Source organism: Macrotis lagotis, chromosome 2, assembly GCF_037893015.1.
Source record: "Macrotis lagotis isolate mMagLag1 chromosome 2, bilby.v1.9.chrom.fasta, whole genome shotgun sequence".
NCBI lineage: Eukaryota > Metazoa > Chordata > Mammalia > Peramelemorphia > Peramelidae > Macrotis > Macrotis lagotis.
In genome coordinates this window covers 107499742-107524506 of record NC_133659.1, presented here as the reverse complement: position 1 = coordinate 107524506, position 24765 = coordinate 107499742, and the positions used below count along the sequence as shown (strand labels likewise).

Here is a 24765-nt window from a genome sequence, read left to right as displayed (position 1 = left end):
CAATGACACCACCACGTAGAAGGCCTGAACACTGGACCCAACTCTAGCCTGGTCTTTGAAGAACTAAAGTCTCCCTCTGGCTCATGGAGTTTTGATAAGAAGTCACTGGACATTTACTACTTCCTCAGGAATATGGAAAGTTTCCTTTTGTGTGACCTTTTAAAAGTCTCAGGTACAACCTGAACTTTGTTTCCTCTTCTATAGAAAGAAGTTTAGAACTAGATGGTGATTGAAGTCCTTTCTTGGTTGGCTAGGTGGCTCCATTGTGCATAGAGCATCAATCCTGGAGTCAGATACTTACTAGTTGTGCGACCCTGGGCAAGTCACTTAATCCTGTTGCCTCAGTTTCCCCATTGGTAAAATGAGCTGGAGAAGGAAATACGGAAATAGCAATTCACTCCTATATCTCTTAGAAGAAAACACTCCCCCCCCCCAAAAAAAACTAAGTCACCAAGAGTCAGACACAACTGAACAATAACAACAACAACAACCAAAAAGTTCTTTCTAGACTCTCTGGGCCTATGAGTCATTCATTCTTTAATCAAAATAACAATGCCTGCATATTCACAGAATTTCCACATCTAAAATAACAATGAACAATGTTCCAAGCTCAGGAATTTAGTCTAGAATTTTGAGTCGGGCAACTGGGTTCAAATGCTAATTCTGATATCTCCCAACTATGTGCTATCATGGAAATTTACTGAATCTTCGATGCAAATATTTATACTACTTCCTTCCACCAATCAGATAATCATCTATAATTATTAATTATTATTTATCATAGTTATTAATTATTAGCAAAGAAACCACAATGTGCCAGCTCTGCCTAAGCAATAAGGAATTAGTGGCCTAGTTTCAAGAAGAGCAATGAGTCTGTTCAAATCCAGCCTTAGCTAGATCACTTGCCTTGCGCACCTTGGACAAGTCACTTATCCTGTTTATCTTAGTTTCTTTGACTGTAAAAATGGAAATAATAGCAACAACTATCTCACAGGTTATTGAGAGGAACAAATGAGATAATATTTGTAATAAAGCACTTAACATAATATCTAGCCTATAAAATGGGGATAATGATATAGTGATGTCATACAAATTCTTATTCACTTCTTCTTTTAACCTAGGGATATGCAAAAGAACAAAGGCATAATCCCTACTCTCAAGTAGTTTATAATCTATCTGAGGAGACAACATGAAAACAACTGTACGAGCAAGAAAAATACAAGACAATTAAAGATAATTTTATGGGGTGGGGATTGAAATTAAAGAGGAAGACTGGAAAATGCTTCTTGTAGATGGTGGAATTTTATCTAAGTTTTGTAAGACACCAGGGAAGCCAGAAGACAGAAATAAGGAAGGAAAGTTGTCTCACAGAGTTGTTAGTAAAATGAAAGTTTAATATAAATATATACTATTATTATCCGCACAACAAGCCTTGTGTCTACTTGGGGTAGCTATTCTTACTCTGATTTTAAGCTTGAGAAAACTGGGCCCCCAAGGAGGCTAAATGATTCAATTTGCAGTCATCCAGAATGTTGGTGCAGAGCCATGGTTAGAACTGTGGAAATATATTGAAAAGTTCCAAATGAAAATATTAAGAAATACATATTTTTCTAAAAAGTCTTTCCAGAGTTTGTCATTTAGCAAAATGTAGAAAAGGTCAAGAATGAGAAAATGAATGGAAAGACTGGTTAGCAAATGGTACCTTACCAACAAGACAGCAAGTCAAAGAGTCAGAATCAGGTTCTCAGATAATTCCAGAAGAGATAGGGTTTTGTACGTCAGTATCCAGTTGGATAGGAATAGATTCTGGGCCTAACAAGTATTGGACAATGAGGAAATGAGTTTAGGCCAGGTATGGAGTAGATGACCACTCGCTTGCCAAGTGTCTAAGCATCTGTAAAGCAATTCATGTTTCTCAGGGTAAAGGTGTTGAAGATCAGGTAAAAAAACATTATTACTAGAGACTACCACTTGCAATGAATTGACACTGTGCTCCTAGACCCTGTATTCATTCTTACTCCCCATTCAACCCCATGCGTGATTTTCTCTATGATCAGCTGATAGTTTTCTTTCTGCATGAAGGAGTTTGCACACAAGATTGTCTACTATTTCCTGGTTTCTGACCAGAAACATCGGTCTCAGAGAGTGAAAGTTTATGGGCTGTGTGTCTGCTCTCTCTATCCTGTCCAAGGGCTGGGATGGGATCTTTTCCTGCAAGGGAATCATGGATGTCTTCCTCTGGATAGTTTTCTTCTTACCAAGTAAGTGCTTCAGAGAAAGACAAGATCTTGGCTTTCTTCAGAACTTGAGGTGCAATAACAGAGGGTCCCCTCTTCTTTCTCTTTTAGATAACTTAGGAGGTAGCATAACTTTATGGATAGAATTAGAAAGACCAGGGCTCATAACTTGTTTCAGACAACTAACTAGTTATGTGACCCTGAGAGTAATTCACTTAATCTCTGTCTGCCTCATTTTCTTCATCTATGAAAGGATGAAAATGGACTTGATGACTGCTAAAGCCCTTTCTAATCTTAAATCTTAAAGATATTTTTTTCCACTCTTGAGAATTTGGCTTTCCTAATGAAATATTGTTGGTCAAAAATTTAAGAATTAACTCCAGTTTGACTTCTTGCCATTGTGATAGAAGTTTCTTGTCAACTGAAAGGTTTTCAGAACCTTAAGGAATTTAATGCTGGAATTTTAGGTGATAAAGATGGTTGATGAGGAAAAAGAAGATAATGTTAGTAGGGATTTGGGAATAGGGGTCTTCTCATATTCTTCAAATTAGAATAAATGACTTCTGAGGTTGCTTCCAGCTCTAAACTACTGATCTTGTGCCTTTCTACAATATAATATTCTATTTCACATGGAAAAAACCAGAGTGAGTTGAAAAGGAGAGCAATTTGACCTTAGCCTCGGGGTTAAAGAGGAGTATATAAAAGTAACGAGGAATATAAAAATAATTTTATATTTACAAGCATTTATTCTCTCTTTCTTCCAATGTTCCATCCCAAATTTTAAAAAATTGTAAAACTCAAAATCAAACAACACTAAAACTGTCCAGATAGGTAGTCTAGCAAAACTAAAGCCAACAGTGTCTGTATTCAAAACCATGTTTCATTCTGGATTTTAAGTCACTCTTTTTTTCTGGCAGGAGGTGGGCGATATATTTCTTCTTCAGTCTTATGGGCTAATGATTTATCATTGTATTCATTTGAGTTCTTAAGTTTTTTAAAAATATTTTTCATTTGTATAAATTGTTCACTTAGTTCTGTTCCCTTCTCTCTTTATCACATCATAGGGGTCTTCCCAATTTCCTCTGAATTGTCCATTTTATCATTTCTTATGGCACAATATTATTGCATTAAACCCACATATTATAATTTAGTTAACTATTGTTCAACAGTCAACATCCCTTTAGTTTCCAAATTAGGGTTACTAATATAAAGAGTTGCTGTGAAAAATAATGAGGCCATTAGTGGAGAGCTATTTTTTTCTCCTTACCTTACATAACACATCTTTTCTGCCATTATTTCCTCTTTCACTCCTTACATGAAGAGTTGGTCCTTCTCTTTGACATGATCTTCTACTTGAATATATTTGATGCCCTGTCCCCTTTATCATACCCACACATTTATCTTCAATCTCTCTATCTACTGATTGCTTCCCTACTGCCAACAAACATACTCATGTTTCACTCATCTATTAAAACACTCTCTTTTCATCTATCCATCCCTGATAGCTAGGCCTATTACATCTCTCTCTTCCCTTTTGTGGCTAAACTAAGAAGACCATCTACAAAAGACATCTCCACTTCCACTGTTTTCTTAACCGGCTTCCAGTTTCATCATTCAACTGCAAATGCTCTCTCCAGAGTTACTAATGAACTCTTAATTTAGTAAATAGTTAATAAAAAAGTGAATAGTAAGTACTTAATGAATGTTTATTGATTGATTGACAAATCTTTTGGTTTTTTCCTTAATCCTCATCCTAGACCTCTCTGTGACCTTTGAGGTTTATCCTGATAACCTCTCCTCTCTAGGTTTCTGTGACACTATTCTCTCCTGGTTTTCTTTCAATTTACCTAATCTGACTGCTCCTTTCAATCTCCTTAGACCTGGTCCTTCCCCCCCTTCTTTCCCTACTATTTCAATTGGTGGATTTTATTATCAACTCTATGCTGATTATTCTCCATTCTACTTTTCCAGCCTTAACCTCCTGGCTGATTTTCAGTCTCTTATTTCCAGTTGTCTATTTGATATCTCAAACTTAAAGTCTGGTAGATATCTTAAACTCATTGTATTCATAATTGAACTCAATATTCTTTTCTCCAAAACCCTTATCTCTTCCAAACTTCCCTATTACAATGGAGAGGGGCAGGTAGGTGGTGCAGAGGATAGAGCACTGTCCTTGGAGTTAGGAGGACAGGAGTTCAAATCTGACCTCAGACATTTGAGACTTATTAACTCTGTGACTTTGGGCAAGTCACTTAACCCAGATTGCTTCACATCCAGGATCATCTCCAGCCGTTCTGATTCATATTTGGTCACTAAATCCAGATGACTCTGGAGGAGAAAGTGAAACTGATTTAGCACAGCAACCCCTCACTTAAAATCCAATTCATATGCTTGTTATGGCATCAGTACATGATATCATGGTCTTCTTCAAGAATGAAGGACAAACATCATCATTACTATGGAAAGTACTATCATCCTCTCAATTACCTAGGTTCACAATGTAAGGGTTCTCCCCAAATTCTCACTCTACCTTATTCCTTATATCTAAACTGTTGCCAAAGACAGTTGATTTTACCTTTGCAACACATCTCATATATGACCCTTCTCTCCTATGATCCTATAATCTCCTATATTGCCATAGTCCAGGTTGGTCTCTCTTCCAAAAGTCTTTCCCTACTCCAGTCAGCTTCCATTCAGCTGGCAATATGATCTTCCTACAAGTCACTCTATCTCCCAATTCCAGGTATTATCACTTACTATTCCCCCATGTCTAGATACTCTCCATCATCATCACCTCCTGGTTTTTCTGGTTTATTTCACAGCTACACCAAAAATTCATTAGTACACTTGTTTTCCCATAATACTTCCACTTCCTCATTTATCAATCTGATGGGTAGGAAATAGAGACTCAGAATTACTTAAATTTATATTTCTTTAATTATTGGTGATATAGATTTTTTTAATATTACCATTGATAATTTGATTAGTTATTTCTTCTTTTGAAGGAGTCCTTAATTTAGCATAAAACTACTCATATTCAGCTATGTTATATACATGATGAATATGTGTGTGTGTGTTTATAGCATAGTTTATTGACTTTGGAGTCAGGAACACCCAAATTTAAATCCAGCCTCTAATACATAATAGCTATGTGGTCCAGGACAAGTCAAATAAACTCAGTTTTTAATTTAAATTCCAGTTTGAACAAAATCACACTTCCACCAGTTGTCTTCTTTCCACAGTCCCTGTAAGAAATGCAATTTTTCTCTTTGCCAATGTGATGATTATGAGGTAGGACCTTAGATTTTCTTTGATTTGTATTTCTTCTATTATTATTTTATCTATTTAGAGTATTCTTTTTTATATGGTTGGTGATAGTTTAGATTTCTTTGAAAATTGTTCAACTACATTCATTTTTTAAAAATTTCTCTTTTCCTATTTCATGATTTTCTTTCTTTTCCCTTAATCCTAATTACTCATACTGAACATGACTATTCTGTAAAAATGTTAAACACAAATGTGTATGAATAATATTTACCTGCCTATTCACCACTGAGGGGAGGGGGATGGGAAGGAATAGTGGAATGAAATTGTGCAATTTAAAAATATGCATTTGCATGTGGATGAATGTTGAAAAACTTTTATAACATGCAATTTGAAAAATAAAATAAAATATCCATTAGAAAAGAAAACTATCTGCTCACATCCTTTGTGCATTATTGTTGAGTTTAAATAGTATTCTACAGAAAGGTTATTGATTTTTTGAGAATCATTTTATATCCTGATACTTTATCAATTATTTAGTATCATAATTATTAATAATTCATTTTTAGTTTGGTCTTGAACTCTAAATATCATCTCACATTCATCATCATGTCATTTTCAAATATAGACTTTAATTATTATGTTTGTATTTATTCCATGGAACTTCTTCTTTGGAGTGCATTCTTCTTTGGGGTGAATTTCAGAAAGGTTCTACACTCCCAAGATTAATGTCTGGGCCTCTATGGGGCAGGACTGAGCTTGTGGTAAAACTAATACTTTCTTTATACTAATTGCCTTTCCCTGCAGTCTCAAAGGCTCTGATGCCCTTCAGAGAAATGGAGTTGTTTGGAGCACTGGGAGGATCCATTAACATCTGGTGTCCAATGAAGGGGTCATCAGAGAGGTATTATCTCTGTCGGAAGACAGAGTCCAAACTGTGCTCCACCATAGTGTCAACTACATCATTTGTGGCAGAAGACTATAAGGGCAGAGTCTCACTGAAGCTGCTCCCAGAAGAGAAAGTGTTCTTGGTAGAGATGAGGAAGTTGACTGAAAAAGACAATGGCAACTATGCTTGTGGGATGGGCAAGCGTACAGACAGAGGAAAGACCCTGAAAGTGGTTCTCACAATCTTTGATGGTAGGTGTCCTGGCTGGTTAGAACTCTGGTCTCTTTAAGAAAGAGAACAGTATCTCCTTTCCCACTTGGAAGTGTGAGGGCAACCAAATACTTGAATGAATTTCCTCATTCTTAGGGAGGGGAGCTAGGTGGCATAGTGGATAAAGCACCGGCCCTGGAGTCAGGAGTACCTGTTAAGTCTCAGACACTTAATAATTACCTAGCTGTGTGGCCTTGGGCAAGCCACTTAACCCTGTTTGCCTTGCAAAAAAAAAAAAAAAACCTAAAAAAAAAAGAATTTCCTCATTCTTCCAGATCAATGTTTCTGATGGATTCTCCAAGCTTCAGCCAGAAACAAATGGGGAATCTGGATGGTTGAAAATCACAGATAATCCACAAATACTATATCAGCTACCAGTTTCATTTTGTTCATAAGGAGCAAAGCATATCCCCCTCTCTCTCCTCTCTTTCTTTCTTTCCTTCTTTCTTTCTTTTTCTTTCCTTCTTTCCTTCCTTTGTTTCTTTCCACCCTCACTTCTTTCCTTCCCTTTCTTTCTTTCTTTCTTTCTTTCTTTCTTTCTTTCTTTCTTTCTTCCTTCCTTCCTTCCTTCCTTTCTTTCTTTCTTTCTTTCTTTCTTTCTTTCTTTCTTTCTTTCTTTCTTTCTTCCTTTCTTCCTTCCTTCCTTCCTTCCTTCCTTCCTTCCTTCCTTCCTTCCTTCCTTCCTCCTTCCTCAATTCCTCCCTCCCTCCCTCCCTCTTTTTTTCTTTCTTTTCTCTCTCCCCCTTCCTTCTTCCTTTTCTTCCTTCCTTATCTCTCTCTTCCCTCCATCCCCATTCCCATGCCTCCTTTCCCTCCTCTTTTTTAACTCATCTTTTTAGGGAAAGGCAAGTAAATAGGGAGCTGAACAAAGATGAGGTTCAGGAGGAAGAAGAGGAGGTAGAGGGGGATAGAGAGAAGAAAAGGGGGGAAAGGAGAGAAAAGAAGGGGAAATGAAGAGCAAGAAAAAGAATTCAGAGGAAGAAAAGGTCCAGAAGAGGATTTAACATGGGGGGGAGGGAGAAAAACAGAGGAAAAGATGAAGGAAGTGGTGAATTTAAGGAAAGAAAAGAAAAAAAAAATAAAAGGAGAGAGGAGAAAAGAAAGAAATGGATGAGAAGAGAATCCAGAAAAAAATACTATAATCCACAATCTAGACAATTAATCTCTAGAAAGTATAATTAGTGAATGGAGGGAGAGGAAGTGAAGAAAACACAGCAAGAAAAAAAGGATCACAAATCTGGTTCATTATTTTAGAATTTTGCCAATATGGATTTCATTTGTGTCCTGTGTCTCTTCTAACACCCCAATCCCATCCTGTCTTCTTCACTTCTGTTGAGAGCTGTTTGTTGATCAGCAGGAACTCCTCTAATCAATAGCCCTCCCTGTGATCTATTCCATTTTGTAAGGGATCCCCTTCCAAGAAGCCTCTTTCCTTATCCAGTTCCTTTTCTTCTGACCCTATCTTTCCTCCTAGTATATTTCTTTAGTTTCAGTAGGTTTCGCTCCACCCCCCTATCCTCTAACTCCCTCTTCTCATCCCCTGCCCTTCCTTCCAGATTCCCTTCCTTTCTCCCAGTGGAAATAAACAGACTTCATTCTCAAGTTGCCAATTTTCATTTTGCTCTCCTTTTTTCCCCACTACAGACTATGACCCATTTTGGGAGGAGACTGACTTCTATGAATTTCCACCTCCCTGGTTACAGAGACCTGATGAGTTTCTTTCTTCTTTGCCCACCACCCAAGGTCAGGTTTGTTAATATTAGGGGAATGGAGGGAGAAAGGAAGAGAATGAGATTGAATAAAGATGGGTAAAGGAAAGGAGAAGAAAAAGGGTAAGAGGAAGCAGGATTGAAGAGGCTTAAGACAGAGGAGGGGAAGGAGGCATGGTAATGGGGATGGGAGGAAAGAAAGAGAAGGAAGGAAGAAAGGGAGGAGGAAGGGAGGGAAGAGAGAAAAGATGGAAGAGAAAGAAAGAAAGAGAGAGAGAGAGAGAGAGAGAGAGAGAGAGAGAGAGAGTGAGAGAGAAAGGAAGGAAAAAGAATGTTGTAGTTTCATTCATATAAGTCCTAGGAGTGTCTTGGTAGATGGACTCTCAGATACTTTATTCATTCTGCAGATAATCTGAATGTGATTTCTTTTTTCTATATTTTATTGTTATGTTTAGTATTCTACAGAAAGGTTATTGATTTTTTGAGAATCACTTTATATCCTGATATTAATCAATTATTAATAACCTTAGTTCATTTTTGATTTAGTCTTGAACTCTAAATATCATTTGCATTCATCATCATGTCATTTTCAAATATGGACTTTAATTATTATGTTTTCATTTATTCTAAGCCACTTCTTCTTTGGAGTGAATTCTTCCTTGGGGTGAATTACAGAAAGAAGCCTAAACTCCCAAGATTAATGTCTGGGTTTCTGAGAGGAAGAACTGAGCTCGTGGTAAAATTAATTCTTTCTTTACACTAATTCCTTTTCCCTGCAGTCTCAACGACTCTGATGCCCCTCAGAGAAATAAAGTTGTTTGGAGCACTGGGAGGATCCATCAACATCAGGTGTCCAATGAAGAGGTCATCAGAGAGGTATTATCTCTGTCGGGAGACAGAGTCCAAACTGTGCTCCACCGTAGTGTCTACATCATTTGTGGCAGAGGACTATAAGGGCAGAGTCTCACTGAAGCTGCTCCCAGAAGAGAAAGTGTTCTTGGTAGAGATGAGGAAGTTGACTGAAAAAGACAATGGCAACTATGCTTGTGGGATGGGCAAGCGTACAGACAGAGGAAAGACCCTGAAAGTGGTTCTCACAATCTTTGATGGTAGGTGTCCTGGCTGGTTAGAACCCTGATCTCTTAAGAAAAATATTAAAAGTGTGAGGGCAACCAAATGCTTGGATGAGCCTCCTTATTCTTCCAGACCAGCACTTCTGACCACTTCTCTGAGTTGCAGCCAGAAACAAATGGAGAATCTGGATGGTTGAAAATCACAGATAATCCACAAATACTATTTCAGCTACCAGTTTCACTTCATTCATAAGGAGCAAAGCATATCCCCTTTACTGCTTTACTCATTTTCTTGGGGAAAGAGAAGTAAATAGGGAAGTGGACAAAAGTTAATGAAGAGGATGAGGTTGAGGAGAAAGAAGAGGAGGTAGAGGGAAATAGGGAGAAGAAAAGTAGGAGAGAAGAGAAGGGGGGCAAAAAGAAGAGCAAGAAAAGAAAATCAGAGGAGGAAGAGGTCCAGAAGAAAATTTAACATGGGGGAAGGGAGAAGTCAGAGGAAAAGATGAAGTAATGTCTTTAAGGAAAGAGAAAGAAGAAAAGAAAAGAAGAGAGAAGAAGAGAGAGAAAAAATAGGAGTAGGAGAAGATAATGCAGAAAATACTACAATTTATAGTCTAGATAATTAGCCCTTAAAAATATAATTGATGGTTATAGTGGGAGAAGAAGAGAAGGAAGCATAACAGAAAAAAGTAGAAGAAAAATATCCCATATCTGACTCATATATTAGATTATGCCAATTGTAGGTTTCATTTATGTCCCACAACTCTTCTATCATCCCAGTCCCCTCCTGTCTTCCTCACTTCTGTTAAGAGAGGTTTGATGATCAGAGGGAACTCCCCCAATCAACAACCCTCCCTGTATTCTATACCATCTTGTAAGAGATTTCCTTCCAGAAAGCCTCTTTCCTTGTCCAGTTCTTTTTCTTCTGACCCTGACTTTCCTCCTTGGACATTTCTTTAGTTTCAGCAGGTTTCACCCCCCCCCACACACACACACAGTATCTTCTAACTCACTCTTTCCATCCCCTGCCCTACCTCTCAGATCACCTTCCTTTTTTCTACCCAAAATAAACAGGCTTTATTCTCAGGTTCCCATTTCTCACTCTGTTTTCCTTTTATCCCACTACAGATTATGGCCCATTTGGGGAGGAGTTTGATTTCTATGAACACTTGCCACCTCCCTGGTTTCGGATACCTGATGAGGATCCTTCTTTTTTGTCTACCACCCAAGGTCCGGTTTGTTAATCCCAGGGGAATAGGAGGGAGGGAGGAAGAGAGTGGGGATGGATAGAGACAGAGGAAGGAGAAGAGAATAAAAAAGTTAAGAGGAAGTAGGAGAGGAGAGAGGAGGGCTGAAATAGAGAAGGGGAAGGAGACATGGGAATGGGAACGGGATGGAAAAATGAATGTAGGGAGAGAAGATGGTGAAAGGAAAAGTAGGGGATAAGAACTAAGGGAAATGATAAAAATGTGGGGAAGAGGGAAAGGAGTAGAAATTAAGAAGAGGCAAGGAGGAAGAGAAAAGGAAAGCAGCAGGAAAGAAGAAAGTAGTAAAAGGGACTAGAAAAAGTAGACTTGCACTCTCCCAATTTCAAGATCTTGTAGGGATCAGGAGAAGCAGAAGCATTGTTTCTCAAAGGGGCCTGTAAGAGACAGTTGAAGCATTGATAGATCTTTCCCTTACATAATGATAGCCATCTCCCTTAACCCTCCTGTTCATTGTTCACATTTCATAACCAGTCATTCCCTAATTGCAGTGACTAGATATCAACACTAGGGGGTGGTGAGTGAGCGAATTAGGAGCACCTTCAGCAAATGGTGTTGTTACTTTGAATGAATGATTGAGCAGAACAAAATAAGGACAGACATGTCCAATCTGGACCTGTGTCCTTTCCTGCTTCTCCCAGTCCCCTACAGAAATCATTTGTGGCTCTCCAAGGATCTATAATTAGACTTTTGTGCCATTGGACCTAGCATGTAAAAATAGCATGCTTCCAACTCACTGTCATTTCCTTCATCTCCCAGCACCAAGTACTTCAGCACCAAGAACCCAGCCAAGGCAAACCCAACCACCCTTGGAATCTTCTCCCACCAACCCTTTCCTGCCTCAGAGAACCACTTTAGTAGCACCAGTCTCCTCCCAGACCTCCTTATCCTCAGTGGTCAAGACTCTACTTCTAAGTAGATTACTCAAACCCTCTACTGTCAGTTATTCTCATCACACCAAACTCCGGGGTGAAAGGTAAGCCCTGACAGTGCTTCTGAAAGCAGGGTTGGGGCCCTATGTGATTTGGGAAACATCATAGAAAGATCCCTTCACCTGTTCCAGTGTTTCACCCTCTCCCACAAAGTTCACTCTGTTAAAACTGTCTCCAGAAGGTCACCATTGAACAGGGAGCAAAATGATGATGACTAATGATTTACATTTGAACCCACTTCATCATTAATAAAAATTATATTTCTTGTTCCCTAAAAGAGTGCCTAGAAGAGACTGAGGGTAGGACCAATTTCCTTGGGTGGGAAGGAAAGAAATATCTACCATGTGACAGGCACTGTGTTAAGCACTTTACAAATATTGTCTCAAACATTATTTCCTTGAAATAGATCTGGGAGGGAGGTGCCATTATAGCAACCATTTCATAGTTGAGGAAACTGAGACATATAGGTGAAGTATCATACAACTAGTAAGTGTCTGAGGTCACATTTGAACTCTAGTCTTCCTTAGTCAGGCATGATGTTCTATCCATTGTACAACCTAGCCGTCTCTGGGTGGAGAGGAGAAAGGAAGGTCAAAAATAGCAGAATGTCAGAGATAGAAGAAAACTTAGCTTTCCAGAAGGGCTCTCCAAAGAAAAGAAAGGCATAATATGACTCCAAGAATGACAAAGCTTTACCCCAAAGGCCCTATGATCAACCATTCAGAGGGTGGGAAAATGGGTCAAATTCCATCCCTTCCAGGTTAGCAAAACATGGAATCTCTCTCCAAATCAACCAAGCTAATCTTCTACTCCATTCCTTCCCTCTGCTCCTTGAGTTCCCAATCTTATCTCTTCTAAGACAGCCACTCAGGGCAATTATAACCTAATCCCAAACTGGGTACCAATCATAGCAGGAAGGCAGACTCCATTCTGTCCCCCACTAGCACAGCCACAAAGAAAAATATTTTGATGGGGGACAAGTTCAAAAAAAGCATGAAGACCACTGATCAAGGACTTTTTCAAAGATGGAAACTAAAGCCCAGAAATAAGAAATGATTTGCATAGGGTCACATTAGGAGAATTTAGCAGAACTGAAGTTGAAATCTAGGTCATTTGATTCCAAATTAAGTACTCTTTCCATTCCACCAGGTCAAGGCTGTCTAGAATTGGTGAGATGTATCAGTGGGGGAACACTGGGCAAAAAAGGTGATCAATGAGAGTAAACATATCACAGAAGGTTTCTGACTATTGGATTATGTAGAGATTATGGGAATAGTGGGGGGGGGGTGAAATTCTACCCTGTAAAAAACTCTTAATAATTGTTCTTAGGTCTTAATGACATCCAATATTCATTGTTTAAACCATCTGCTTCTCAATAGTCTCTTATCTACCACTTTTCCTATTCCCTCCAGTGCCTCCTACTTTTCATCATCTGTGAAGAAGGATGGGGGCTTTCACATGCTAATCCTTTCCACTCTGGGAATTCTCTTCATGATACTGCTAGGCATGGTGTTGGGAAGATCACTGCAAAAGAGGAGAGGTAAGAATTCAAATCTGATTCCTGAGGGAGGCAGAGTTGTAGCGCCTGAAGACACATTAGAGTACCTTCTTCCTAGTCAAGGAGTTATGATGGATCTGAATTTACTATTTATTACGTGTCAGGCTAATTTCTAAGGATTGAAAGACAAAAATAAGCTAATTCTTCTCAAGTATCTTACCTTCTAGAGTGAAACTATATATATATATATATATATATATACATATATATATATATATATATATATATATATATATATATGAACTCTAAATCCAAGGAATTTAGGAACTTTGGAAAGAAGCAAAGCAATGATGAGAGGATGATGGTAGGGAGATACCCAGAAAAACAGAAGATTGAATTTTGAAGGAAACTTGGGTGAAAGGGATAAAGGGAGGCAAAAACTGGAGGAATTAGCCAGAAAAGGAAGAAGGAAGAAAAATTACCTTCTGAATCTCCCCTACTTTTTCCACCTTTTACCATACTGAAAGGGACCCCAGATTAGTAAAGGGGCTCTTAATCTTCTTTGTCATTAACCCCTTTGACAATCTGAGGAAGCTTATAGACTGCTTCTCAGAATGACTTTTCAAAATGGATAAAATTGGCAGGATTCCAAGGGAACTATATTAAAATGAATTATCAGAATATTTTTGAAAATAAGTTCACAAATCTCAAGTTAAGATTGGTACAACAATGGGTCTATCCTCAATGGCCTTTTGGTTTGGTAAGATCTGACAGAGCTTGTGTTCTGTCCTTTGAAACCTCTGATCCACCTCCTGGTCTTGCTGAGGCAGTGGAAGAGGTTTTTGGTGGGAGAGGTGACTATAGTGGGCATTATTATATGTCAAAATCCTTAGATGGAATAAAACAAAATGCACAGAGAAGGTCTGAGGGAGGCTTGATGAAGAATGAGCATTTGAGTTAACTAAAGTTCCTTGATGTGTGTCATGGACAAACATGTCCATGAATTTCTTTGCGAGTCATGGAGCCCTTTGACAATTTCTTGATGTCTATAGAAATTTTTCATAATAATGTTTTTAAATACTTAAAATAAAATATGTAAGATTACAAAGGAAATAAATCATATTGAAATAAAGATGCAATTTTTCCTATCTAAATTCATAGACACCCTGAAATTTATCCATGCATTGCCATAGATCCCAGTCTGCTCTAAAGCTTGGGTGAGAAATCAGCATACTGCGGTCAAGTTCCTTTTCATATATACCCCTACCTTGTACAACTGTGTTCAAATGGGTTGAGCAAGGCCAAAGGAGGAAGGAATTTGTAGAATCTGAGGTTGACTTTATTTCTGATTATCCCCATTCCTTAAGAGCCCTTGGAAGACAATGGGAGAAGAGATTGGCATCATCAACTCTTAAACATCTACCAGCATGAGCAAGGCCTGTCAGCCATTTACCTGAGATAAGGCCAAATGGTTAAGATCCTTCTTAGGAAGGGATGTCTAGAGACTTCCAAAGCTATTGATCTCTTTTCCTCTTTCTCCTCTGGTAAATGGGCTCAAATTTTAACTCTGTTACTTGAAATCATTTTGGCCATGGGTAAGTCATTTAACTTCTCTGGACCTCAGTTTCCTCCTTTGTAACATGAAGGAGTTGAACTAGATATTCAACTTAGTCCAAGAGACTAAGTTCTAGTTCTATGACCCTTTGATCTTTCTTCCTGAGAAGCTCTTTCCAAGAGGATCAACAGACTGACTATGAGGATGGGTGCTCTGGAGGCCTCCCAGAGAGTTCATCCCCACCTGCACCGTTCCCATCAGAGGCGCCCCCACCGGCCTGTCCCTAATAGACTTCGTTCTCAACTCAACATCTATAGCGCCTGCCCACGACAAATTCAAACACCTGATCATAATGGTAAGAAGGGATGGGAGGACAATTTTAATGCCCATGGTAAATAGAGTGAAATTTGGTCAAGAAGAAAGGAAGGAGAGCCTGGAACAATAGACTCTGTGGGGACTGGGGAGGTTGCCATTAGGGGAAAGAAAGAAAGTAGGACAGGGCTGAACAAGTGATGAACTCCACTGGGATCATTCATAAAGAAAGTAGGGAGGAAATATTGGTAGTTTCCCATTTATTTTATATTATTTTACTTTACTTATTTAATTTTAAATTAATAAACACCAAATAAAGAGGCAATTAGAAAGAGACAGAGAAAGACTTTTCATATACAAAGTAGAACAGAAAAAGGATTATGTAAAATATAGTAATAAATATTGTATAATATATGTAATAATAATAATAATAATGAATTGATATATAACACTGATAAAATACTTTAAGGTTTGCTTTGTACAAATATCCCATTTGACCCTCACAATAACCCTTCATTTTAAAAAGATGCTTCAATGACCCTCATGTATTTCTTTTCTTCCTTTTACTATACTATCATAGTCTCTCCTTTCACATCCAAATTCCTTACTCTAAATGAAATGATAACTGCATATTTTAATTAAGTTTCCAGTTAGGATGCTGAGAATTTTATATTATACATATTATAGTGGACAGAGAGTCAATGTCTGGACCAGGAAGACCTAGGTTCTGGTCCTATCTCTGACACATTGTAGAGATGTGACCCTGAGCAAGTCACCTTCAGTGAGCTAGATAAATAATGCTATTAGATCATAAGTTACAAAGAAAGCTTCATTTTGCAATGGTATAAGTATTTCCTCCTCCAGGAATCCTGTATAAGCATAAAATAGCAGCTGCATTATCCTTCTCTCACCAGGTGCTTAGATGAGTTCTTTCTATACTGGAGGAAAATGGCTACCAGTCCTTTGATCTTTAGTGTACTGGGATGAAGTGTACTTGCTCAGTCTGCTCTAATTAAAGTTCTTACAGAAACATCTCACGATAATAGAGGTTAGTTAGGAACAGGTGAAAATGAAGAGAAGTGTAGACAGTTCCCATGTCAGAAATTCAACCTCTATGCTGCTTAACTCTATCTTCCATCTACCTCAGACTCCATTGAAGTTCTCCTTCTGGTGCCTTGGCTTTATTTGGCAATTAACAAGAATTTAGAAAAAAGAGATTGGGGCAGCTAGGTGGTGCAGTTCAGGGAGGCTAGGTGGTGCAGTGGATAGAGCACCAGCCCTGGAGTCAGGAGTACCTGAGTTCAAATCCGATCTCAGACACTTAATTATCTAGCTGTGTGGCCTTGGGCAAGCCACTTAACCCCATTGCCTTGCAAAAACCTTAAAAAAAAAGAGATTGATGTAAGGGTTACACAAATTTAAAAGAGCTACAAAAATGGAAGCAGTATTATTATTATTATTAATGATTTAAGTGTCTCCCAAATGCCAAACATACTAAATGTTAAAGCTACAAAGATAAAAATGAAACATTTTCTGCCCTCAGGAAATTACATATCCATGCACATGCTCATACATACATATTCATGCACACAGTGGACCCCAAGAAACTCTTTCTGCTGTCATCTACTTCATTCCCTTATGAGCTAATAAAGTTTTATCCCAACACAGATTTGGGAGGAGGGACTGGCAAGAGTCAGGAGCAATCAAGAGATGGAGTAGACATTTCCTCATTTCTATTCCATTTTCCTCTAGGTGAGCAAACATCTACCAGAAACCCTGAAATTGCAGAACCTTCTACAACTACCCAGGTGAGCTCTTTACCTTCTCTGCTAATGCTTTGCACCAACAGAGAGCCAACATATCCTTTATCTCATAGAATCTTCACAACTTTATTAGGCAGGTTTTTTTTGTTTGTTTCTCTTACACTTAGACTTTTCTTAAGCTAGTAAATGCCAATTGTTGGGATGTTAATATTTGTAAAGTGCTTAGCACAGTGACTAACATATAGTAGATGACATATAAATACTAAATAAAAATCACTCTTATTAAGCATTAATTTTGAAAATTGGAAGGGACTTCCATGATCATTTAGTCTACACCATATTGGAAAGAATCCTACTCCAACACCTCTGATAAGTAAAGGGCTCATTCAAGCTCTTTTTGAGCTTGGGCTGCCTCAGGAATTGGTAAGTTCTCCTATAGGAGAACTTACCAATTCCTGAGGCAGCCCATTCCACCTATTGAGGGAGCTCTATTAGGTCTGGAGTGAGGCCTTGTTGAGTCCTTTTCATGGCTGTTTATCCACCTAACTGTCACTTGTTCCAAGAAGCTGCAGCATATGCAGCAGCCACACCCCAATAAACCTCCTCTGCAGACAAGCCAAATCAGGTTAAGATAATCCTCAAATGCATCAGTGATCTATGGGGCTATCTATTCTAAACATGTGAAGTCTTCCCATGGCAGAAATGGGGATGACAATAATTTATTCCAATGACCATGAAGATATCAGAGGCACTGTGGAGGTTGATCAGGCATCAAAGACACCAAGGTCTGCATCCTGGGTCATCACCAGTTGTCCTGACATTTGTCAGACTTTGGAAGAGAGAGGGAGGCTGAAGACTTTGTGCAACTGCCTTGGTTAAATCCAACTCATGAGCAAGTCAAGTCATCAACCCAAGATATTCTTCTTCAAAAATGAAGGATGAACATGAACAATGGCTCTGATTAATTGTTGGGGAGTTGCTGGGTTTTGTTTTTTTGTTTTTCTTGATGTCAAGGTTCTATTTGTCTATCTAAAATTTTTCTTCATTCTTTTTGGCTTTTTCCTCTGGGGACAAACAAGACTAATCAAAAAGACATCCAGCCACGATATGCAGGTGAACTGGTAGTAAATAGAAATGAAGAGGGTCTACAACCTTTAGCATATCTAGAAGTCATGTAGACAGCTCTTGATATTTCCAACTCAAGGCTATTTGAACCTTTCTTTCTTCTCTCCCAGACCACTATGTCTGGTGCCTTTGTTCTATATGGCAACCAATCCACAAGCATTTCTATAATGAGACAATATAAGGTTCTGCTCAAACTTTAAAGATATCCTTAGATGCCTGAAGACAACAAGCATGTCAGATTCAGTGTCCTTGACAGGTTATCTTGCCATCCTGTATCTTAGAAAACTGTCCAATCAGAAGCCTCAGAGCCAGAGCACCCACATATTCCACATGAGAAAACTGAGGCCCAGAGAAGTGATTTGCCCAAGATTACACATTAAATTCATGGCAGACATAGTATTTAAACCTGGTTCTCCTGATGCCTACCTAGACCAGTTTACTGAGTTTTCAAATATTCTCTCTCCTGGTCCTCATAGCAACCCTGGGAGTCAGTTGCTAATATTACCCTCATTTAACAGCTGAGGAAACTAAGGTAGATGAGATAAAGTGACTTGCCAAGGGTCAAAAGGCTTACTTACTCAATGAATTCAGAAACTAGAGGATGTCAAGTTAAAAGTAAATCTGCTCCACTCTCTTACCAGGGCTGGAGGTTGCCTGTCCCTCCCATAGACTATTCACACTGACTAAGGAAGTGTGAAGTGAGTATTCCACTCCCTTCCTGCTGGGATTCAATGAATAGTATTCCTACCTTGATTGGATGCCCAAGTCTGTCCTCACCTTGAGCTCATATACAGGCTGACTCAGGCAAAATGACCAAGTGAAATTTTTTCTTCAAGCACTCCTACCTCTCTTTATCTCTACCTCTACTCTTACTTTATTCCAATGTTACTGCCCTTTATACTGAACAGAGACCTTCCATTTTGGGACCTTCTGTAGTCCATCCTTCTCTACATGGTCCCTGGGATATTAAAACGTATGATTCCTTAATACTAGAACCTTTGGGAGCCATAACTAAACTGACTTATGGAAGTATAGGGACAGCTAGGTGGTACAGTGGACAGAACATCCAGTGGACCTAAGTTCAAACCTGACCTCAAATTTAACCTGGTTTGTCTCAGTTTCTTCCTTTGTAAAATGAATTGGGAAAAGGAAATGGCAAACCACTCCATCATCTCTATCAAAAAGACCCCCAAAATGAGGTAACAAAAAGTGGGACACAACTGAACAGCAACAAATTAAATTGTGAATGACTAATAACTGAAAATGTTTGTGAACCCAAGGGAAATTTGCATTTTTAAAGAGGATATCTCCTAACACAAAGACTGTCATAGACCAGTGGAGAGCATTTTTGAACAGGGGGATTGCCTTGGCTGGCCCTCCAGATCACCTCATTTACTGGACACCTGTTTGTTCTATTTACACATGAGGCAGACCCTACTGGGAGCTGTCCGGAAACTGAAAGAATGAACAGAAACAGTTTGATCTGTATTTGCATACATCTGTTGACCTCTTTAGTGTGTTGGCTCTGGATCCAAAGCCAGATTCTACCACTTATTACTAATGTGATCTCTATCACTTTATGTCTTTTTACCTCAGCTTTCTGCTTGTACTCAATGACCTCTGAAGTCTCTTCTAGCTTTAAACCTATATTCCCATCATCTCTTAAACTTATAAAATCTTAGACCAGAAAGGTTTTGATGAACTGACCTCCTTAGTTTTCAGAAGAAGAAATTGAGGTCCAGAAAAATAAAAGTCTTCCCAGAAATCACATACAAAGGTGATGGCAGAACAGAATCTGAACTTGGGTCTCTTGGGTCCTAGTGTTCTTGCCTCTCTTTTCAGAGTTTGTGAATGTCCTGGATTTAGTGTATCTGAGTTGATTTCCAAACTTCCAAGAGTTGAAGCTGTTTCTTCTCTCATCCCTAATGGGCTGACTCTTGGCTTCTGGTTAGATTCTCCCTACAGTAGTCTCAAATTGATCATGTGCTCCTATAGTTACCTGGGAATAAGTCAGGCCTTTGTTCCCTCCTTCTTTTCTCTTTCTTACATTGTCTGTCCACAACCAACAAAGAGGAAACACCCATGAAAACCAGGCACAGATTCAACTTGAAAGAAGAAAAGTCACCTGATTTTCATTGTGGTTGATATGTTTCTTTTCTTTTCTAAAATTCTATCTTTTGTTTTGCTGTCACCCCTATTTCCCAATATATCCCTCCCCTGATCTCTCCCAAAGAGCCATTCCAAGTAACCAGAGGACTGTTAGTAGACTTTTATCAACTGACTTTCTAGTATAGAAATGTACATATGATTTGCTTTTAATTTAAATCTACCTTATCAATATTTTCCCCATAACTTTCTTGAGGCTAAATGGACAACAAAACAAAAAACTAACCCATGGTTTGTAGCATTTGCCAATTTCTAAGGTATAAATGCTCACAAGAAAATTTAACAACCAGTTCTCGTGAGTCAGAACAAGTTGGTTCCAGCATATTCCTCCTTCAATCAAAGAATAATAAAAGAGAAGAAAACAGTTCAGCAAAACTAACCAATACATCAACCAAATTTGATATTATATTTGACATTCATAATACCTCATTGTCTCCATTTCTGTGAAGAAGGGAGAGAGGTACACCCTCATTATCTTTTCTGTGGTCAAGTTTGATCAATGTAATTTTACAGCATTCTCTTTTGAGTATTTTCTTATGAGCACATTTCTAGCACACTGAGGCTAGTGGTTTTCTTAAGGTAATTCAACTTCTTAGGGAATCTCCTGACTCATCCTGGAAAACCAATATAAATTCTCTTTGTAAAAAGGTGTGATATGTTCTCAGTGCTCCAGGGAGCTCCCTAAGTAGAAGTTGTCCATGATGACTACTTCCAGGAAGCAAAGAAAAGCTCCAAACTAAAGGGATTACTAGCAGAATAATCTCTGAGGCAACCACTGCCCAAAATATGTAACACCCAACTGAGATGGGAATAACTAATACATTCCCTCAAATCCATTGTGTAATTCATGATGAGAAAATAATACAGGAAGTCATTAAGACAAATTCACTTGATAGGGAGGGAGAATTAGCTAACTATATTGTCTTTTAGAAGCTAGAATTCATCATTGGAAGAGGCCTCAGAGGTGATTTAGTTCAACCCATGAGATTTGGGATCCCAGGTTCCTTCTAGGTGGTAAAATTAATAAAACGTTGGGCCTGGAGATTTGATTTCAAGTGTAGACTCAGAAACTTGCTAGTTGTGTTACTTGGGTAAATTGTTTAATTTGTCTTTTCCTTAGTTTCCTCATCTTTAAAAAGAGAATAGTAACAGTACTCAACACTAACAGATAATAACAACCCAGTGTTTTTGTAAAGATCCAATGAGATAAGATTAGTAAAGTACTTAGCATATTCTCTGGCACATAGTAGACTATATAAATGCTAGTTTATTAATTATATGCCCCTGAGCAAACTCTTAATCACCCCAGTCTAGTTACAGTTCTGTCCCAGATATATATGTATTTGCATATCCTGGGAACAGTTTAAAGGGAAACACACATGTGATGAAAAAGATACTATCTATTAATTATAGTTTCCCAAACATCAACATCATCATCATCATCATCATCATTGTCATCATCATTGTCATCATTATCTTGACTTTCACTTTTCTATAAACTTCTCCAGTACCTGACAGGTAACAGGTGCATAACCCACACTTGTTGCTTGATTGATCTATAGAAGCACAAGTCTTGCCCATGGCTGGATTGTTGAGTACCTTACCTGTAAGGAATTCACACTGATTCCATCCTTTGGGACCTGACATTCTAAAGAACTCTTAGGCAATCCAATCCAATAAACATTTATTAAGTGCCTATTGAGCCTCTATATGTTGCAAGTGGCTAGAGCTATAGACCTAGAATCAGGAAGACTCATCTCTTGAGTTCAAATCCAGTCTCAGACACGTACTTGCTCTCTTACTCTTGACAAGTCACTTAACCCTGTTTGCTTTAGTTCTTCATATCTAAAATGAGCTGGACAAGGAAATGGCAAACCACTCCACTACCTTTGCCAAGAAAATCTCAAAGAGGGTCATGAAGAATCAAACATAACTGAAAAATCAGCTGAACAATAATAATAACAAAAAACTCCTACTTTATTTCCAAGAGAGAAATGCTGTCTTTTCTTTCTATCTCTCCCAGGGTCTCTGAAGCCCCCTGAAGCTATCATTGAGTCTTTGGCGGGAATGAATATCTGAATAGCTCATTTCCTAACACACTATACCATATCATAGGAAAGGCGGGGTCTGACTCAGTCCAATTTCCTAATCACTCCCCTAGAAGATAGATATTTGAATCATGTGTCATGTAATACAGCCCTGAAGGGATAACTCTTTCTTTGACTCTTGTGTCTAACAGTCTATTTAGAAACCAGGCTCCTTTTAAGGCAATCTCCTCCCTGATTGGGTTTATATGTTTTCTGGATTCCCAGAGTAGGATAACTTTCTCTGAAGCAGATGCTGGAAATCCCCAGGATATCACTGAGCAGAGAAGTCAATGAAAGCTCCTCATTTTCTGGAATTAGTCAAGCATTCAACAAAAATTTATTAAGTGCTTCATATGTATTAGGCTAAGCCCTGGAAATATCATATATGCCCACACAAACTCACATACACATACACGCACACAAGCAAAAAGAGTTCCTTCCCTTAAGGAGTTTGTGTTCTAATAGGGGAGAGTACATATGTATACAGAATAGAAGGACACTAGCTCTAGAAGAAGGTACTAGCTGTAGGATGGGGAAAGTCTTCCTACAAGAGATGTCTTTATTTTTTTTTTATCACTTAAGGCAGTGGGGTTAAGTGACTTGCCCAAGTTCACACAGCTAGTATCTGAGGTCTGATTTGAACTCAGGTTCTATTGACACTAGGGCCTGTGCTCTATCCACTTTGCCACCTAACTGCCTCAAGAGATTTCTTTAAATGGTAAAAAAATTCATAGTTCATGGCCATGTACTCTATTGCCCTCTAGGAAAACTGAACCTCTGTCTTCCTACTCAATCTAAGTCATAGTTCTTTGGTTGCTCTCAGGTTTCTAAGATTGTCCAGCTCCAGGCACCAGTCCCCATGAAGAATGAAAACATGAACACCTATCACTTGTGTCTTGCTGAACCAGAAGACTCTGATTCCCATGACTACATCAATGTTTCCTGCTCATCTCAACTACCCAGCTGCCTTCAACCCTAGGATTCTAAGCCAACAAGGTTCTACTCCTGGAACATCCCCTATGCCCAACCCTGATGGAGACAAGAGTTCTATCTTCCCTGAGCATGCCTCATTCATACCCAAAGCTTTTCCTACTCAACTCTGAATGTCACTTTGCTTCCAGGGAGGTTGGCAGTTAATAAACAATTATTAATTGTCTACTCTTCTTGGAATTGCGCTAAATTCTAGAAATATATACATACATACATATATATAAACATATATATATATGTATATATATATATATAGTCAGTCAGGGAGGGGATGAGGATGATGAAGGAGATCAAAGTAGTATAACCCCATGGAAAATGAAGAGATACTTGGTCAGGGCACCCTCCTTAAATGAAGGTTTTGGGAAGAGTTCTTCTCTCCATCCTCCATTCAGAGAAATTCTAGGGGTAGAAGGGACAGATAAGGTATGAGAACTGCTGAGAAGTTCTTATTAATGGATCCTTTCTCCAGACTTTGGGTTTCTCCAAACTGAGTCCAACCTTGGAAATTCCCCTCCCTACCTTAATCATAATCTCTTTGGCTCAGTTGACCCCCTCATATTATAACTTGAATATAGCTCATGTTCAGGTCTCTACAGATATAGGTAAAAAGGGGCTCCAGATCCTATATAGTAACAAGGAATATTTGGATCCAAACCAATTTTATTCTGCCTCCACAATCAAAGCAGAAAATGAATAAAAGATTCTGAATAGCCCATAAATGATGGGTTTCTCCCCACTCTCTGGTGGGTCCAATCTTCCCTCAGGGTCCTATTCACTCTCCCAGGTTCATACTGCCACTCTATTAACTGTAGAACCATCAAAAAAAATATGAACTAACTTGAGTATGTTAAGCAGGCAAGTTTTCGCTATGTCCCCCGAACCCCTCTACTCACCCAGGCACACATACATATATACAAACAAATATATTCTGAGTCATAATTTTTACCCCAGAGACTCAAAAAAAAATTCAGCCTTTAGAGTGTTCTGTTATTGTTGTTTAGTCAAGTCTGACCCTTTGTGATCCCATTTGGGGTTTTCTTGGCAGAGATGTTAGAGCAGTTTATTGGAGTAGTTTACTATTTCCTTCTCCAGATGAGGAACCTGAGGCCAACAGGGTAAAGTGACTTATCCAGGCTCACCTCAGCTAGTGAGTGTCTGAGGATGAAGTTTAAACTTAAATCTTCCTGACTTCAGGTCAAATGCTCTGTAGTCTATGGCATCACTCAGCTTCAGGACCATGGATCATTAAATCGGGCCTGTGTCATGATAATGTGAGAACAAGAAAGTGTTTTAGAGATCATCTAGTGCTCATCCAATTTATTTATTTTATAGGGAAAGAAAAAGGGAAGATGGGCCGGAACACATGATTTAAATATTTGAAGGTCTGTCAAAAAGAAGAGAGGCTAGAATCCAATTGAGAACAATGCAATGTAAGAAGTGTGCTAAGTGTCTAGCAGCTACAAGACTGGACCCCTAGGTGGCGCCAAAGTGCACTATTAGTTGAGTTCCCATAACAATGAAAGCTGGAGGAGTTGGGGCAGAGAAGAAAGAGAAGAAGAGGGGGAGTATGACATGGATTAGGATGATGAAGATGACATTAAGGAGGAGAAAGAGGGAGAGAGGAGGAGGA

The 24765-nt window shown here is 38.7% G+C and overlaps 1 protein-coding gene across 1 annotated transcript; it reads left to right on the top strand.

Moving 5' to 3' along the window:
• Positions 1–23265, top strand: FCMR (Fc mu receptor). The gene is made up of 10 exons (XM_074222544.1): positions 1–2261; positions 6309–6641; positions 8305–8403; positions 9149–9478; positions 10571–10672; positions 11467–11683; positions 13052–13179; positions 14862–15047; positions 16757–16812; positions 22969–23265. Exons 1-10 carry the CDS (start codon positions 2156–2158, stop codon positions 23122–23124), a joined length of 1713 nt encoding a protein of 570 aa, XP_074078645.1. The 5' UTR covers positions 1–2155; the 3' UTR covers positions 23125–23265.
• The last annotated feature ends 1500 nt before the right edge of the window (positions 23266–24765 follow it).

Excerpts from the sequence above, each read along its gene's own strand:
- FCMR (XM_074222544.1), top strand. The coding sequence starts at position 2,156 with ATGGGCTGTGTGTCTGCTCTCTCTATCCTGTCCAAGGGCTGGGATGGG. Across the intron at positions 8,404-9,148 it reads TTCTTTGCCCACCACCCAAG|TCTCAACGACTCTGATGCCC; the intron begins GTCAGGTTTGTT and ends TTTTCCCTGCAG. Across the intron at positions 15,048-16,756 it reads TCAAACACCTGATCATAATG|GTGAGCAAACATCTACCAGA; the intron begins GTAAGAAGGGAT and ends ATTTTCCTCTAG.